The 20,054-nt window shown below is 34.3% G+C and overlaps 1 protein-coding gene across 1 annotated transcript; it reads left to right on the top strand.

Annotated features, from left to right (window-relative positions):
- The first annotated feature begins 12,403 nt into the window (after positions 1–12,403).
- LOC18432414 (HAD superfamily, subfamily IIIB acid phosphatase) lies at positions 12,404–18,796 on the top strand. The gene is made up of 3 exons (XM_006842521.4): positions 12,404–12,803; positions 13,203–13,415; positions 18,437–18,796. Exons 1-3 carry the CDS (start codon positions 12,415–12,417, stop codon positions 18,612–18,614), a joined length of 780 nt encoding a protein of 259 aa, XP_006842584.4. The 5' UTR covers positions 12,404–12,414; the 3' UTR covers positions 18,615–18,796.
- Positions 18,797–20,054: the final 1,258 nt, after the last annotated feature.

Raw genomic sequence — 20,054 nt, 5'->3', positions numbered from 1 at the left:
GAGCGTATGTGCATCTTAGTTAAGCGCACCTAATGAAAATAAGAAAAAATTTCAAAAAAAATAAATTGACTAAAATACCACTAAAAAATAATTCACAAAATATAAATTGACCAAAATACCCCTAAAATTTATGGGGGTATTTTTGTCAATTTATTTTTTTTGAATTGTTATTTTTAGGTGTGCCTAACTAAGATGTACATAGGCTCCAAATATCAGATCATTTCGAATGGTAAAATCCTAATGAAAATTGACATACTACTAGACAATTGTGATCATGCGATGACGTTTGGATGGTGATGAGGGTAGACGAAATCACCGTTCATTTTCGTCTATAGGAATTTTGTAGTACCTTCATATATATATATATATATATGGAGTGGATTCTGTCAACCTACGGGCTGACTGCTACAGTATCAGCCAATGAATCAGATTCAATTTAAGGTGATTTGACAGTTACAATTTCATTTTGTATTTTAATTTTCATATTTTTTCTACAAATCCAAATTACTTAAAATTTTAGTTTCTCATTCTTCTCATCAAGGCTCACCTAATAAAAATATAAAAAAAGTAATTCATAAAATAAAAATTGACCAAAATACTCATGAAATATTTCCGAAATATTTCATGAGTATTTTGGTCAATTTTTATTTTACAAATTATTTTTTTTATATTTTTATTAGATTCTTCTACTTTTGAACAATAAACGTTCCAAATTTCAATTGATTTTGGATTTGTATAAAAAATATGAAAATTAAAACATAAAATGAGGTAGTGACTATCAGATCGGTCTAGATTCAATCTGGGCCATTGGTTGACACTGTAGCTATTAGCCCGTGGGCTGATAGGGATCCTTTCCTATATGCTCATGGAAGATGTTTCGATGCCAGAAATTTTTCCAATGGACTGAAAACCTTTATCCACCCCTAATTCTGAAATTTAAAGTTCCAAAATGGTGAGGATTGTGGATTAAACATATCTATAAACACTTTTTTAAATAGATTGTCTAAATCAATGTAGGAAAAATTGGACGGTTCAAATCGTAACAGTCCGGTTAGATCGGTACTGGCCATTGGCCGGTTCCAGTTTCGATTGCTTTTAATGAACCAAATGGGTATTATAAAAAAAATTCAAAAAAAATGATATAAAATTCCAAAAAATAAGGGATTTTGTTTGTAATGTATTTTTTAATGTTTTTCATACTTTGGCAAATATTAGAAATTGTTTTAGCCATTAATACTAATTTTTATATTTTTTTCATCTTTTTTGAAAACTTTCAAAAAACACAAATTGATTATTTAAGATAATTTTTTTTAATAATTTTCAACTTTATTTGGACGTTCTTTGTTTAATCATGTTTTAGATGTATATTTCATATTTTATTAGATTTTTTTATATTTTTTTAATACTTTTTTGACGTGTCAAGACTTACCCAATGAGGTTAGTTTACTCGTTAGGCCTATTCAATAACTTTCGGCCCCACGTCCAGAGATTTTTCCTACACTGGTCCAAATATTGTCACAAAATGTTCTATTTTTTAGCCGAAGGCTAGGCCTTGTTTCGCCAAATCAGGGCCATGCCGGGCTAGGCCATCCCTATAGAGACTACAGACAGGCTGGCCCTAGGGGTGGCCCGGCCCAATCTTAAATATCATCCCAGCATGCCCTTAGACACTAAGTTAAAAAAATTCAAGTATATGTCCCTCTTTTACAAATGAGAGGACTTTCTATGTGACCCCACCCACGTCTATAGTATATGTGACCCCTGGTCTCAACCATCAGATTTGAGTAGATGGCTCAGATGACTTGAATCTAATTGTTAGATCTTAATTAAACGGCTCATAGTTATTTATTTTTTATTTTTATTCTATATATAATTTTGAATCAAAATTTTGGGCATGCATATGCACATGATAAAATAATAATAAAATATTTCCAATAATAAAAATTACCAGAATACCCCTAAAATTTACAGGGGCATTTTGGTTATTTATTTTTATAAAAAAAATATTTTTAGTTTATTTTTCAGGTTTGCCCTAATTTTATGACGGTACGTCCAAAATTTCATCCAAAAATATTTTGTAGAAAACAATGAAAAATAGAATGATATTTGCATGATATTGGGGTAACAATCGTAGCCATTCGATTAAGATCGAAGCTAAGAAGTGGGGTCACATATTACTTATATGTTGTTGGGTGACATATAAACATTCCCCTTTAAAAATTGGTCGTTGGTTAAGGAGGTCTTGGTCGCTTGGTTAAGGAGCATTACTTCTTCTTCTGTTTTTTTTTTTTCCTTCCAAGAAGTAGCCCACTAGGGTAGGGAGATTATATCCCAAGAATTTGGATATGCTCCTTCGAGTGCATAAAATCTTTTCACATTTGCCAATATACACGATATTTCGAGTTAACAATCTCTCATAAAGTTACAATGCCATATGTTGTTTTGTTATTGTATATATGGGAGACAACGCATGTTCGTAAAGAGAGATCACAAACTCTAAAAGATGAATTCTCTCCAAAGAAGAAAATAATCTCCTCTAAACTTTCCCTTTGTCAAATATATTATTGCAATTCTCTCTTAAAAAAGGAGTTGCTTTTCCATTAGGATGATTTTTCTCAAAATATAAAATAAAAAATTACTGTAGAAAAGGTAGTTGATGGTTTACACCCATATAGGTAGCTACAATTTATAATGGGGAATTTAGTGAAGGAAAAAGTTTATATAAGGTGTCAAACGTATACCATACGAGTAAGGTGCACCTAAAAATCCCAGTAGATAAGGTTGTTCTTATGCTGGAACACCCTCATATCGATCATCTTGACCTTGAGATTCATAGACATGATTTCTAGTCCAAAAAATAGTTTATTTTCTAACACATTGTTTGGACCATCCATTTTCAAGATTTTGAAATGTTTATAGATCCGCTTGATCTTCACCATTTTTGAAGCTTTAAATTTCATAATTAGGGGCAACAATAGATTTTCATATCATCACAAGGATTTGCGGCTTTGAAACTGCATTTTCGACATAGTTTTGAGGTGTACCTTATTTCAATAGTATATAGTTCACACGTTATACAAACCTCACCCTTTACTATTGAATAAGGTGTCAACTATATACTATTGAAGTAAGGTGCACCTATTAACTATGTCAAAAATACAGTTTCAAAGTGCGAAGCCTTATGCTGATGTGAAAATCTATTGTTGCCCCCGATTATGAAAGTAAAGGACAAGGTTTGTATAAGGTGTCAACTATATACTATTAAAGTAAGATGCACCCCAAAACTATGTCGAAAATGCAGCTTCGAAACCGCAGTGCCTTGAGGTGATATGAAAATCTATTGTTGCCCCCAATAATGAAATTTAAAGTTAAAAAAATGGTGATAATTGAACAGATCTATAAACACTTGAAAATATTGAATATGGACAGTCTAGATAATGTGTTAGAAAATGAACTAGTTTTAGGACAAGAAATCCCATTTTTTCATGTCTATGAATCTCGAGGTCGAGATGATCGATTTAAGAGTTTTCCAACATAGGTACAACATTTTTTAGTGGGTATTTTAGGTGCACCTTACTCAGTATAAAGTTGACACCTTATATAAACTTTTTTCTTTAATAAAATGCACCAGAAATCAACTATTTAATATACTATTATTTTTTAATTTGATTTCAAGAAGCCATCGATGTACATATAATCACGAATTAAAATTGTTGAAAGTGGGTAAACTATTAAATAGTTGATAAGTTAGGTATATTTTTGATAAATTCTCCTTTTATAATTTGCTCTTAGGCATGTGTCATTTTTTTTTATTGTGAGGTGTGTATCATGCTTTTCCAACGAGTTCAATTTCTGTGTCATTCTTTTTTATTGTGAGGTGTGTATCATTCTTCTCCAACGAGTTCAATTTCTGTCCTAAGAACTTACAAACTTCTCTCTTGCAAATTTTCTCTATTCTTCTGTACACCGTCTTCGTCGTTGTCATGTTATAATATTTATAATATGAGAGGTTAGACAAATAAAAATATTAAAAATAAAATAAAAAAGGTTAGATAAGCACGTTCAATTTACATATAATTTGTTTTTCCTTTTTGATATGTTAACCAGTACGAATGGAAACCTTGACATCACGTTGTGGCTCTACCACCCAATCTAAGGGGCCGTCCTCTTATAAATATTTCGCTTTTCATGGGTTGGTGGAGGGCTTGTCAAACACACTTCATGTATGTGGAGAAATGGAAAACCATGGCTGTGGGTGTGTAAAAACTTGGGTAACTACTATGTGATTGAAGAGGACTCCTTGAATGCTATTAGGTGGTGCAGCAAAGAACAAAAAGTGCTTTGGGAGCTGAAATCAGTTTGATTGCGGATTATCGACTTAGTAGATGGCTTGACTGTTCAGCATTACTTGGCTAAAAGGGGTGCTTCCTTGTCATCTATTTCTATTTCTCATGATGTAATCCCTTTTGGGTAATTCCCGTTTCAATACTATATGTGACAGGAAAAAAAAAAACAAGAAGTTGTGGGTGTTAATAGCTCAGTTCCGGTTCAGAGCCCATGACCAATCTGAAATAGGGCAGGCTCAAGTTTGTCAAATTCGGAGCGAACGTCGAACGAGAACAAAGTAATGTGTGTGTGTATGCATGCATCTTTTTTACCTTACCCACCCGATGCCTAATGAAAATTCAAATAATAATAATAATAATAATAATTTTTTGAGGCGAGAGAATTGCTTGATGTTTGCTTTCTATTTGACCAATAATTCCATGAATCCCTTGTCATGCAAGCTGAAGTGCCCATTTTGCTCCTAGTTTATGTTCCTTAAAGGACTCTCTCTACATGTGAGGAATTAAGGGCCCACATGATATGATCCATATTGTACCAGACGAAAGAAAGGCATGTTTGGGTGCCACGCTAAATCATGGTTCTGAGGCAGGCCTTTTGTGAACTAGTTTAAGTTTTATGACCATGAGGTTATCACCGTCCAATCACTAGGTTGGTTGGCTGGTGATGCAGGAAAATGGGCCCCACCAAAATGCCATTAATTTGATTCGCCTTTCCCATTTCATCACCGTCCAACAAATTGATTAGGCAATGATAAACTCCATGTTCATGGTTGTTATTATGACCCTAGAATTGCCTTGATTTTCCTTTTTTTTTTTTTTTTTTTTTTTTAAATTTCTTAGTCATTTGCACGCCCTAAATCATGGAATTCGGATCGGAATTGACGATCAAGATTGCTTCGATAGGTTCACATACTAGAGATTGTATATGACCTAGAAAGAGCTCTACAAAATGAGAGATGTCTATAGAGTCGCGCAAAAGAAAAATTACACTCATATCATACACAATTTTTAGAAAGAGAAAATAAAATTTTATTCAAACACGCAAACCTCTCAACAATTCACATCCCTCTCAACAACTCTCACATCATGAGTTTCTCGCTTCGCGAATATTTTCTAGCATTGGTATCAGAGCTTCAAGAAAACTCCTACAAGCTCTGAAACTCCATGAGAGAGACAGAGAGTTGTAGGTAGGGGCCCCAAAAAGCTCTACAAACTACAAACTGAGAGAGAGAGAAAGAGAGAATGTGTGTGTGTTATTGGTAGGACCCATAGATTTTGGTGGAATTTAGAGGTTTATGGTTCAAAACATAATTTTTTTTTATTTGGTAAAGTAAAGAAGGGCACAACATAAATCTTTCAAGGAAGCAATTTGGGGTAGTGGCTCCGACGTGTCCCGCACTAGAAATGCAAGTGGCCAACCCTTTCCCTTCTATTGATATTATTATTTTACCAAGTTTTTGCCGATCTAACCGATTTGGATCGTCAATCTAACTGATCCAGATCGATCCGGTGGTAGCATTGTTCCAGTTTTTTCAAAAAACTAAATATTATGATTTATTCAATTTTTAAAATAATATCTTGACAGAAATATTAATTTTTTATATTCTGTCAAAATATTATCTTGATCTTCCTTCTTGTAGGGTTTCTTCTTCAAATTTTTTTGAAGTTAGGCATCTTCAACAGTTGCATTTTTTAAGAAGGGAATTTTCCAGCATTAACTATTTATCATAATTGCGTCAAAATTTATGTACACGTATTTGTGTCCCATGATTTGCAAAACTGGATCTTTTTTTACAGAAAAAAATTTATATAAAGTTGCAACCTTAAAATGTAGAACTACGGATGCACTTCAAAAATCGATCGGAAAACGTTGTTTTAATGTTGAAAAATCCTCCAATTGATTATCTCATTTCGACATCGAGCTGTATGACTATGGAAAAAAAAAAATGAGTCCTAGAAATTTTGGTTGTCCATTCCACTCTTAAACTCGTACTTGTGAAAATTATATAAAAAAAATTCCAATAAAATAAAATGGCTGAAATATCTTGAAAATTTTGGGGATATTTTTATCATTTTATATTATTGAAAATATTTTTTTAGGTGTGTCCCATTGAGATGATGGCACGTGTCAAATTTCATATTCACATAATTTGTATAAAAAAAATTAAAATAAAATATTTTGAGACGTCTGATCTAAATCAAACGATCAATTACTCACTTGATCTATATTGGACGGCTAGATTTGGGTGGGGGGGGGGGGGGGGGGGGGGGGGCGGCCTTAGGGGGTTTAGAAACCTTTCCTATGAAATAATACCATCGGCCTTAGGGGGTATAGAAACCTTTCCTATGAAATAATACCATCCATCAACTCTAATTAAAGCTTAAAAATGCAAGTGAAGGTCTATATGTACCAACCATCAGCTCTATTCAAAGTTTAACTAGGGTTCAAGCAATCTTAATCACCATTTACAACTCAATAAAGATGACAAGTATTGAGGATGATGGGGCATTCAAAGTTCACATGCATTTGCATGTGAACACTAAAGAGTTAACATGCTACTTTGTATGTGAAGCCACGCATGCAATAGAATAACTTTACATAAATATCCCCTATTTAAAATGGAAAATGAGTAGTTAATTGGGTGGTTGGGGTACTATAACCATGCTCAAAGTCCAGATAATTTTTGTCAAATTTTGCAATACACTCCTAGCCATCAAATTTCATATCAGAAGGTTAGAGGTGATTGTGACTTTTATATATTGGAGCCAAATGGTCTTATAGTATACAATTTCATAAAGACTAAAATGAAAAATATCACTAAAATCCTCAATTCACCGCACTACGGTGATCAAATCATCCCATTTAATTCTAGAATGTTCACTTTTTAAGTTACATTATACTCAAATGCGTACACAAAAAATTATTCAAATATTCTCAAATTGCCCCTTGTTTTTTGCAATGTGGAACTTAACTTTTTTTATCTATAAACACTTATTCCATTTTCCAACCCTTGAGGCGCTTAAAAAGATAAATATCACCAAAATGCCCTTGGATGTTCAGGTCCCTAACCCTAAATAGGAACAATTTGTGAATTTTGAAAAATAAAAGTCAATCAAAGAGGTACCTAAGTGAAATAAAACCTAAAATACCATTAAATTGGTAAATGAGATCATTAGATGACCTAATTTAACTGATATTTCTAAAGTAAAAAATAGGAGAATAAGATAGAGGAGGAGATGGTATGCATGTCTCTACTCTTTTATGTTTAGGAACAATGGACATTTGACTTATTGGACTTAAGGGTGCAATCGTCGTTTGAGTTATTGGAGCTAGGGGCATAATGGTTAGTTTGGTCAAATTTGCAGTGTTTTAAAATTTGGTTTGATGGGCGAATCGTTCTCCTACAAATTCATGTCAAATTGTTGGATTGATGCTCCAAATCAGGTTTAGATCGGTCTGAATGGGTGATCTAAAAAAATATTATAGATAAATAAAATAAATAAAAATTAAAAATGAGGTTTATGAGATGGAAATTTAGAAAGGACCTATGAAAACATTAAAAAAACTTTAAAACAAAAAAAAAAAATTATAAGAGGTTTCATTGGAGAAACTGGCCAGGATTCGTACCATCCCATAACCAGTTCGCTACTAACCGATTCTTATCCACATCGACTATATATATCAAAAATCACCAACTTTTAGAACACCATATTTTTGTGAACTATAATGACGCACCAAAGTTGTTTTGATATGACGTGTAGAATCCATTAAAGTGGCTACTTGAACGTGGGAGTGATATAGATTATGGATAATGAGGTAAGAAAGATAAAACTTTCCTAAAACTTTATACGATGAACAAGAATAGGGGTCCAATTGTTACATCTGAAAATGATAGGTTGTTATGGCACTCCAATGACGTAAATGGAGTAATCTTGTCAACCTCAAGAAGATTTTGTTTTATGTTTTCAAGGTAACAATTATTCATTGGCACAAGTCAAGAAAAAGTCGGCTGCCGCCGCACGGCTTGGTCAACAAACCACCTATGCGTAGGCAGCCTGGCCGATGAACTGCTTAAGCATAGGCGGTGGGGTTTGGGCGAGCATGCCTAAGGTGGGTGCCTAGACAGTCAAGACACGTTTTTAGGCCGACGCCTAGGTGGTTTGGGCGCCTAGGTAGTCTGGGCACCCAACTAGTGCCATCCTTTAAAATAAAAATAAAAAAAATTCAAATTCCCTAAACAAAAATAAGACATGATATTTCCTCTCTCTCTCCCTGAGTTCACGTGCTCTCTCTATATGTGAAAAGAAGTAGATGGACCGGAAGTGTTCAATGTGCGGCCTCTCTTTCTCATACACACACATACATACTCAAAGATACACATGGATCCATATCTTACCTTTTACTTCTTTACATGTAAGAAGCAGGAAAAGAAGAAGATGACCTCCAAGTTTTTTATGCGAGACCTCTCTCTCTCTCTCTCTGTATGTCTTCTAAGTGTTCGAGACCTATCTCTTACAAATATAGATCCAAATAGAAAAAAAAGAAAACAAAAAAAGAGGATGATCTTTAAGAATTTGATACAAGACCTCACGTATACACATATGTGCACATACACACACTAAACACATACCCATAAGCATTCACAACACACACACACACAAAACAACATATAGCCCCCACCCCAACCTCTTTCCTTTAAGGCCACCTATGTATCTGGCTACCCGCCTGGACGGCCTAAACCCCCAGTCAGCTAGGCAGCCACATCCGCCTTCTTGAACATTGAATGGCGCATCTAATAGTTCCATTCCCATTGGTTCCAAGATAACATTTAATAAAGGAAAAAGGGTGCGTGGAGGACACATAACCACATTTGCATTTCTAGAGGAATCACACGTTTGTCTTAGAGATAGATGTGGAGTTGTGGTATCTTAGAAACAAAAAAGGCAAAATCAACTATAGAAAATTTTCTTTGAACATTATTACTTTCTAAATTTTATTTTTAATACATTCTAATCTCTTAATTGGAGATAACATATAGCTAAAACATTAGGACTAAAATCCATCAAAAAAATGGATCAAGATGAGGGGATGTATATCTATCTATGAGTCCTAGGACTCATAAAAACCATGTCTTTAAATAAAGGGAAAAGTTTATATAGAGCCGAGGCTCTAAACAATCAAATTTGAGCCTAGCTCAAAAATTTCACTAGAAGAGACTGTTTTGATGCCCAGATATCCTCAAATTGATCATCTCGACATCAAGATGCATGAATATGAGAAAAAAAAATAGATTTCAAGTTTTGGAAATAGTGTATTTTGTATCGCATTTTTTGACTGTCAATTTTCAAGAATTTCAAGTTTTCATAGATCTATCGATCTACACTTTTTTTGAAGCTTTAAAACTTTATAAATAAAGATGAAAATAAATTTTAAGGCTATCACAAATATTTTCAGTATTGAAACTACATTTCTCAACACTATTTGAAAGTAGGCTCTAATTTGATTGTTTGGAGCCTAGGCTCTATACAAACCACACCCTTAAATAAAATATGATCATTAAAGAATGAGATTCGATGCAATTTTATGAAATTTGGTAAAGCAACATCTTGTTTTCCTTCTAATCTATGTGGATGACATCATTGTTACTGGAAATGCTATTAAAGGCGTCGAACTTATTAAGAAAGAACTGAACCTAGACTTTGAAATAAAGGATCTTGGAGAATTCAAATCTTTTTTGGGAATTGAAATTCATCGGAATGTAAAGGGCATTGTTCTCACCCAATACAAGTATATTCTTGAGTTACTCTCTAAAACAAGGATGACCCAAAAGAACAAAATAAATCCAGTGCTACAAAAGATTTGGTGATGGCTGGAAATCCATTTCCATTAGTGGAACTGTAAGTACCAAAATTTGTGTCCATAAGTGGATGTTTCAAAAAAAAGTGTTGCAAGATGTACCATATTTGACATAAAAACCTTATTTCTTTCTATCAATGATTATCGAAGTAGAAATGATCCCTTTCAAGCCCATGACCGTCAAGTTAAAGATGATCAATTGCAAGATTTTCGATACCAAAACTACATTTTCCAAAGATATTAATTACAAAATACTTTTTCATTATTAAATGTTAAAACAACTCTTTTTTGTATTCCTTTTCCCATAATGTGGTTCATGCAATAATTCCTTTTTACATATTATTTAATCCATCAAATACTTATCTTGGAACCAAAGACTCATTCGAACTTTTTGCCTTTTCTTTGCATTATCAGTTTGTGGTTGATGGAATGGATTCTTTCTCTAGATCCATCCGTCTAATGTTTTTCATTCTCTAATGTCAATGTCTAATTAATATGAATAATTGTTGATGACTGTGTTTTAACAAAAGCAAGAAATGGGACCTGTACTAGTAATTGAGTTTCAAGAGTATATACTCGTGTGGAAGCACACTATATATATATACTCCCTCTGACAAAATTTCTACTTAGGTGGATTTTCTTGAACTAAGATTTTGAGGTCCACTTAAGAATCACTAGTTGAGTACTTCTAAAAAAGAGAAATAAATTTTGAGTTTTTAAACACTTAGATAAGATCAACCAATAACTATATATTCCCTGTTTAATCATATGACTAGACATATTCTTTTAAGGCACATGTAGTGTGCCATTGATATTACCTTTTTTTTTTTTTGGGAGTTAGTCACTAGGTTAAAGAACTTACATCCTAAAATTTTAGTGCCCTAAAATAACTCCTAGATTGGTTTTTACCCGAGGGAGTGAATGTACAATATTCTCCAGTAAGAGCATATCATCTTTTAAGAAAAAAAAATTGTTTGGGTAAATTCTTTTAGCATAATTGAATCACATAATCTCTCCCTCTTTCTCTCTCTCTCTTAAATCTCAATACAAGAACATTTTTTGTCCATGTAAATTATAGTTAATTAGTTATTGCCTTAGGGCGGCAATGGTGCTCCATTTATTCTAGTTTTGAGTGACAATGACTCCCAAAGATGGTTGAGAGAGCATAAACAAATACCCAAGTGCTCTCAAAATGTATTCTCCTTTACTCCAATACAAAGATGCCATATGCCTATTCAAATTCAAAGAACCTAAGCAACCCTCCCTAAAAATAATGACCACAAACAAAAAGGATCTATGTCAACAACCTTCTTGTTAATGTGAGGCTGACTTGAAACCATGTCACACACAGCCTATAGGGTACATACCCTAGGTGGTGGACCTCCACCTTGCCTCCTTCAGTACCAACACAAGTCAGCCCTTTTCCTACTCTGCACCCTTCTCCTTAACTTGTACTCTTAATAGTGTTATTACTAACCCAATAAAAAAGTAAAATTATTACTATAGGAAAACTATTTGGTGACTTGGCCAATTGGACTTGGTTCTTAAAGGACCACAAACTCACCCAAAATATAAATAATTGCAGATCTATTTTTACCTTAGATCCATGAATTTGGAGCTTCAAAAGTCATACAGATCAGATGTTTTTTTAAAAAATAAAGTACAAAATACACCATTTTTTTAAGGATTACATTATTCAGACCCATGATCTTGATGGTTTAGATGATACATCTGCAAAACTTTGGACTTAAAATCTTCTAGATGGATTTTGGAAAGGTAGACTTGCTATAACAAGTGGGTCCAAGATGAACCTAAACCCCACCTTTATATTTATTCTGTTTGGCATTATCTCCATTAAGACTTCTATTAGCTTTGTTGGTGTTCTTGCTGTTGTTTGTTAGTTTTAATCTCCTTAACTTTGAAAATTACTAAGGAATAAATGAGATACCAATTTTTTTTTTTTATGTTATTAGGGAAAGTTAGATGCCATGGTTCAAAAGCAAGCTTACCCAAATTTCCTATGGGAAAAACAAAAAAATACCCTAAAAATTTAAAAAAATTCAAAATGAAATTAGGGGGGAAAGCAATGAAGAAACAGAAAAGCAAAAGAAAAGAGGGAAATGGGGAGAATTCAACTTGCACAAAAAGAAAAAGAACATAATTTTCTCCTATAAATGACAAGGCCGACCCACTCATCCCTAAGGTGCCCACATGTCTCTCTCAAGGCTTGGCCCTATGCTCCAAAGTGTGAGGGCTCTATGGGAGGTCCTCTTGGTCACCCTTGTGGCATTTTCCCGAGCCCTTGGTGCGAAGCCCGCACCGAGGTCCGTGTCTGATAACTCGGGCTGCCTTAGTTGGAGAGTCGCAGTTGAGGCCAACAACGTTCGAGCCTTTCGAACAGTGCCAGACCAGTGTTTGGCTCATGTTGAGAGCTACATGTCGGAGGGGCAATACGAGCGGGACCTCGAGATGGTGGTCGAGCAAATCGTGTGGTACTCGTTGGGCATAGTGCTTGGATCGGATGGCCTCGATGCGTTTGTGCTGGATGTCGATGACACATGCATATCAAACAGGGCATACTATCGGCACAAGAGGTTCGGGTACGTAGTGGGGTGCGATTTGTGATGTTGTTCATTTCTTTTCTTTTTTCTTTTTTTCTTTTTTTCTCTTTTTTTGTGGTTTTGTAATGATTTTCTTGAAATTTTTGGTGCTTTGGTTTTGTTTCAATTTTTAAAATTGCAATTTTGTGGGGATTAAATTTCAAATAAAAGAAGGAAAAACCATGAAACATTCATGAGTCTCTTAATCACATCCTATATGCATTTTTGTACTGGTGAATTTGTTTGCTCAGTGTTGTCTGTGTTTTTTATTTACAATATTCATGAGTTTTGAGATGTTTTGTCTGTTAATGGGGCTGTGTAATCTCTCTCTCTCTCTCTCTCTCTATCTCTCTCTCTCTCTCTCTCTCACATGAAAACAATTTCCTATCTCCCTTTTAGGGGTGAGCCTTATGATCCTGTGAGTTTTAAGAAATGGGCTTTGAGGGGATGCTGCCCAGCTGTGCCTGCCATACTTGGACTCTACAAGCATTTGACCCACAGAGGTTTCAAGGTTTTCCTTCTCACAGGTAGAGACCAAGAATTACTAGACCAAGCCACAAGAGAGAATTTGAATAATCAAGGATTCATTGGTTATGAGAGACTAATTTTAAGGTACATCAATGCCTTCTTATTTTTTTCTTTTTCTTTTTCTTTTTTGTTACTTCTTTGTGAATGTTAGACACTCTGTTTTATGCTCACAAGCTGGAAGTAGGGGTAGCAATTGGGACCCGTGGACCCGAGACCCTACTGGTACGCCAGACCCCAGGTCCGGGTATAGGTCAAAGGGTTGGACCCTACGGGGTCGGGGCTAGGTCCAATAGCTACCCAATTCGGGTCTGGATCCGGGTAGTCCCTCATTGTAATTTTTGGAGTTATATATATATATATATAATGCTTTTTAGGTCCGGTACGAGTTCCCATATCAATTCAGGTCTGGGTCCAAGTCCAAGTCCAAGTCCAAGTCCGTGACTAGGGACTTTGGATCCAATTAGGTCCAGGTCCAGCTCCTATAGTATTTTTTGGGGACGGACCCAACCTGACCCGACCCATTGCCACCCCAAATTCTAAGAGTATATTTCTCCCTCTATCTTTGAGGCCTTTTCTTCCCTCAGTAGATGGGGTTTGTTGTAGAATACTTGTAGTGTTATTTTAATGGTATGGACTCTTCATGTGAGAGGCAGCATTGATATTATGCATTACAAAAGTTGATTTAGAAGTTGGCTTTGTGAAAAACTTTGATTTGTCTAGTTCTCTTACTGTCTCTCACATTTCTTCACTGTAAATTGGGTTGGGGCTATTAAATCGGGTCGATCCAGCGACCTGGCCAACTGCCGGTCACCCGCCTGGGAGTGAGTCTAAATCATCAAAAGCGGAGTCGGTAGGGTGGGTCTAGGTCCCAAAGATTTGGACCCGACCCTATCCATAGAGGCTTACTGACAAGGACCCGGTTGATAAAACCTAAAGCCATAGCAGTTCGAGAAAAAATCTTCTAAATTAGTCATATCAACCTTAACAATCTTGAATTTGAAAAGCATGAATCTCATAACCCTAAAACAATTTATCTTATTATATATTATTTAGACTGCCTATTTTTTAGTGTTCATAATTATTTTTGAAGCTTCAAATTTCATAATCAAGAGTAGAAATAGATTTTCATCGTAGATATTTCTAATACTAAAACTACACTTTCTGGCGAGATATTAAAATGGGACTTTACTTTTTGAAGTAAAGTCCAAACCACATTGTTGGGCAAACTATCACAAGATATTTTCATAATAAGAGAAGATCACATGTGCATCATTTTACCTTTTCCCACTAAAAATAACCTTTGTAGATCAATGGCCTGTTTCACTCCCAGTCACTCCTCACAAACTTGTTCCACTTTGCACTGTTGATATAATTATATTAGCATTTTGGGTACAAAGACGAAGACACCAACTTTCTGAAAATATGGCTAGTAAATATCATAATGTTTCCAAAAGAAAGATATTTGCTCAGTACCTCAACATTTTTCCCTATCTATTTTACTTCCATTTTCTAAAAGAAAATAAAAAATATTGTGGTCTAATGTGAATACACCTTTAGAGAACAAAGCAAGGAATTTTTAAAAGAATATATATCATAAAAGAATCAAAGAACATTGTAAAAAAATAGAATTAAAATTAATGGAATTATATTCTTCTTTTACTTCTGGCCTTTCCTGTTTTATGCAATTCCCTTGTTTTTTCAGTTATATCATTTAACTCTTCGGCAAGCTTTCTATGCTGCATCCAATGTATAAAACTTATATATTTCCCCCTAACCAACCGTCCATTTTGAATAAACGGCTGAGATGGCCTCAATCACAATGTCATGTCTCTATGATATTTAATTTTAGGAAAAATATCATATTATCCCCTATTTTTAATTTCTATATCTCATCAGACTCAAGAATTGAAAATATTACTTTTAAACAAAAATACTACATCTTTTCTATCTTCCAACCCCCTAAAACTTTTTGACAATGTATTATTGACATTAACAACTTATGAAATGACTCCATCTCTCTCTCTAAAACTCTATCTCTCTCACATCATCTCTCTCCCTTTGAAAACTCTCTCTCTCTCTAAAACCCAAACTCCATCTCTCTCTCTCTCAAAACTCCATTTCTCTCCCTAAAATTCAAATTCCATCTCTTCGACCCAAACTCCACCTCTCTCTAAAACTCCATCTCTCTCCCATACATAAAAAGGTGTGCTTGTGTTCTAACTCAAGCTAAACCCCTTGGCTGGTAAACTCACCGAGAAGCAAAAAGAGAAAGATGAAATTTTAGAGAGAGAGATGGAGTTTGAATAGGATATCATTTTAGTGTTTGTTTGGATCATAAGTTTATGATCAAAAGAGTCCAAGAGATTGTAAGATAAAAAGATAGAGATATTTTGTTTACAAGTAATATTTTCAATTCTTGAGTCTCATGAAATATAGAAGTTAAAAATAGGAGATAAAAAGATATTTTCCCTTAATTTTAATATTTTGTTTACAAAACATTTTGACACCAATTTTTAGGCACCCGCTCCTCTTTTAAACTAGCACATGTAAAAATATTAAAAACATATTCTCAATAAAATAAAATAACTAAAATATCCCTAAAAGTTTCAAAGGCATTTTGATCATTTTAATTTACTATAAATATTTGTATTAAGTGCGCCCCGTTGTAATGATAAGATGTACCAAATTTCATATTCATATAATTTATTAAAAAAAATTAAAAATAAAATACTCTGAAGCATCGAATCTAAATCAAGTGGTCAGTGACTCACTTGATTGAAATTGAACGGCGATATGAAGGGAATATACATATGAAGAAGTATAGAAACATTTCCCTTTACTTTTTACCTAAAGTTATCTTAAAATTATTTAACTAAATTCCCCAATAATGTGTTCTCCAAAGGGGAGCCACCCATCCAAGTTAACCATTGCTTTTGTGGGTTCCAAGATATACACCATTGTATTTCCCATTTTCTTTTAAGGGCAAGCTTTCTATGTTTCCCCTACAACATAAAACTTATATATTTCCCCTTATCCAATCGTCCATTCTGAATAGAGGACTAAAATTACCCCAATCACAATGTCTTGTCTCTGCACTATTTTATTTTTAATTTTTTTTCAATAAACTATTTTGACACCAAATTGTATACGTCTAATCCTCTATTAAACTCAATTCTCTATTAAACTCGCACTATCTAAAAATATGTAATAATAAAAAATATTTCCAATAAAATAAAATGACCAAGATACCTCTAAAAGTTTCAAAGGGTATTTTGGTCATTATATTTTATCAAAAAAATATTTTTAATATTTTTTATAAGTACACCCCAATGAGAAGATGACACGTTCCAAATTTCATATTCATACAATTGTTATAAAAAAAAAAAACTAAAAATAAAATACTTTGAAATGTCATATCTAATATCAAATAGCGAGTATGGCTCTCTTGATCAAAATTGGATGGCTGGATGGTAAGGGAAGCATTAATCTTTTATGTTATAAAGGAAGTATAGAAACCTTTCCCTTCATTTAATGTCCAAATTCACATTAAGAAAGAAAAAAATTGTCAAAAAAAAAAAAAAAGATGATAGGATGGGAACCCACTATGCTTTTCTCTTTCTTTCTGGTTTTTAGGTCAGATGGTTCAGATTTATTACTTTCCTATAAACCATTGTAAGTAAAAATGGATTGCCGTCCTGGATTGATCACCGGGCCGAGTTGGATCAACAAATGCTGGTTTTTTTAATGAATTTATTGAGAACACCAAGATATCAATCTCACGATTTCTTCAAATCAAGGTTTAGATTCACAACTTTTTGTTTTGGATCTTTTACAGAGCAAAAAATGATCAAAATGAACACGTTTTTATAGAAAATATATACAAATCAAGAGAAATTAGGGTAAAAACCTGAAATTGGACTAGCACATAAAATAGCTGATAAAGCCCAAATATCTGCCTCAAGTTCAGCATTCTTTGTTTAGATATTAACAATTTTCACAACCAATAGAGAATTGAAAAATGAACAAAGCCTATAATTTCACACAATACGGATGAGAACCGATAGATACAAGAATGGGGGATTGAGCATCAAATAGGGGAAAACCCTAAATTTGTGGGTCAAATTCTTCGATTTGGAGTATTGATCAAAATTTCTTCGACAAAGATCTAATAGAGAATTTTAAAACGAGTAAAATGCCTCTAATATCATAGAAAAATGGATAAAAAAAGAAGAGTATGGGAAATAGGAGATCAGGCATAAAAATGGGGGAGAAAAGTGCCAATCTTTGTACGTCTAATTTATTCGATTTTGAGTTTTTATCCTCAATAATTTACACAAATCTGAGACGAGATTCAAAATCGAACAAAAACCCCTCAATTTGAGCAAAACTAGATGATAAATGAAGGAAAACAAAGCAAAAAAAAAAAAATCATGGTGGTTTTTGTAGAAAAAAAAAATTGGGCCATTTCCTCGCAAGAGAATCAGAATCAGAATCAGAATCGGCCTTGTTAGTACCCATTTTTTATCCAAATCGGGCAATTTGAATCCATTACGGTGGTCGTCTAAATCCCTACCACAAACTTTGTTTAGTTCATCATTATACTAGTGGCCTAAGCTTTCATGATTCTTATTCATGCTCAATGCTCTGTTCATGACTCTTCCTAGCGCCTTTGTGCTCTGATTTTGTTCATGATTCTTATTAGCGCCCTATTATTTGATGTTGTTCATGAGTCTCATCAGTAATCTATCCTTTGTTTTGTTGGTGATTCGCATCGGTGATTTAAAAATCTCCGACCCAACATAGAATCGTTCTAGTTGAATCAGGATTGAGAGGTGGGATGATTTCAATTTGAGGAACCCAATCGCCTCAATTCTCCCTTTTTTGCCATTTTTAATTTCTTTGTTAATTATAGCCCAATCCAGCTTAGGAATCACCTGAATTAGACAAGGAGAATCGGAATCAAACTCCAGGCAATTCAATGCCAAGCAAATCAAACTCCAGGAAATTCAATGCTTGATTCCTATATTTCTTTCATCGCTTACTCTTATTAGTGCACCATGATTTGTATTGTTCACAAACTCTCTTATGCTTCTATTGTTCAACAGAGGGCCAGAGTACAGAGGGCAGAGTGCAGTAGCTTTCAAATCAGCAATTAGAAAGAGACTGGCGGAGGAAGGTTATAGGATTTGGGGCAATATTGGCGATCAATGGAGTGACCTATTGGGTGATAACCATGGTGATCGCACATTTAAGCTTCCTAATCCAATGTATTTTGTTCCTTAATCAATTGGTTAACCCCAAAATATGGAGAACCCATGCTTGTGGTTTTGTCACCAATTACCACAAAACTCTAGCCCCAATTTATAACTCCCTTTTCATTATCACTACGATTTAGTTTTTACTTTCATTGCCACAAATGATGTATATGTAACTTACAAAATTTGAGTCCATTTACATTAGACTCAGCGAGGCATCAAAAGTTGCAACACTCATCAAAGAGGACTTGAGTAACAAGTTAATAACTAATACATAGGGGTAGCAATGGACCCAGACCCGGACCCACACTGGGACCCGACCCTGGTCTAGGAATGGGTCCAAAACTTGGACCCAACGGGTCAAGCTGGGTCCAAATATTGGACCCATAAATTTTTTTGGGGTCGGGGTCCGGGTCCGGTCAGACCCGACCCATTGCCACTCCTACTAGTACATCAAGCTCTTGTAAGAATGCACCAAAAGAACACCTAAATGGGAATGGGAAGTTCAGCCATATACCTTGTTGAATACCATCCTAAGGTACCAGGATCATCCCTCTTTACCAGCAGTCAATGAGTCGCATTTGAATACGTCTTCTTTGGAAATAACATACTAGCGAGTTAGGAATCGAGCTTTGGCTTGAGCGGTTAGCACTTGTCACAAGTAGGATGGGTTCTGGTGCATTAGTGGACCTCACTTTACTCAAGTGAGTTCTCCTTCTAAAACTAATCCTAGAGATGGATTTCTCATTTGAACTTCTATAGGACAATAATCTCGACCACCACAATCATGAATTTAAAAAAAAATTTAATTTTAAATTTTAAAAAATAAATGATTTAAATTTTACTTTGATACCATTTTTGGACAATTCATTTTCTTTCCTTCATCTAAATAACCTATTTTAAAAGTTTAAATTCTATTTTCTTTCCAAATTCAAGACTATTGCAATCGAAATTATTGACTTACGAAATTCCTACTCCAAAATCCATCTCTAAATTGGATATTTGAAAGGGGATGAATTTACAAAACACTATTTTTTTCTTCTTTAAAATTTAAGGTTAGATTTCAATTAAGTCCTAATGCCTCCCCAAATGTATGGGGAGATTCCATGTTTAAACAGGTGAGAGAGAGAGATCACCAAAAGAAAAAACATGCATGGCAATGGCATAGAGTATCCTCCATCCATTCTCAACAACAAAGAGGAAATTACACACAGCCATTGTAGAGGCATATTTTGGTATGTGAATCTAAAAGCCCCTAAGTGACAAACATAGCCCCCAACTGACACACATACAGAACTTCAAATTTGTTGTGCATAATTACATAAGGGAAACATTTACCTGTAACACCACCTACATATAAGACATGTAACATGTAAATGCTATACCAAGTACTTCGTTCTGAATAGCATCAATCATGTCACAATTAAGTCTCTGGGTGGCTCATGTTTATTGGATGGCTCACTCCGAG

The sequence above is a fragment of the Amborella trichopoda genome, chromosome 8, assembly GCF_054954075.1.
Source record: "Amborella trichopoda isolate Santa Cruz 75 chromosome 8, AtrichopodaSantaCruz75HAP2 v2.0, whole genome shotgun sequence".
In the NCBI taxonomy this organism is placed as follows: Eukaryota; Viridiplantae; Streptophyta; class Magnoliopsida; order Amborellales; family Amborellaceae; genus Amborella; species Amborella trichopoda.
This window is presented reverse-complemented; position numbering and strand designations above follow the sequence as displayed.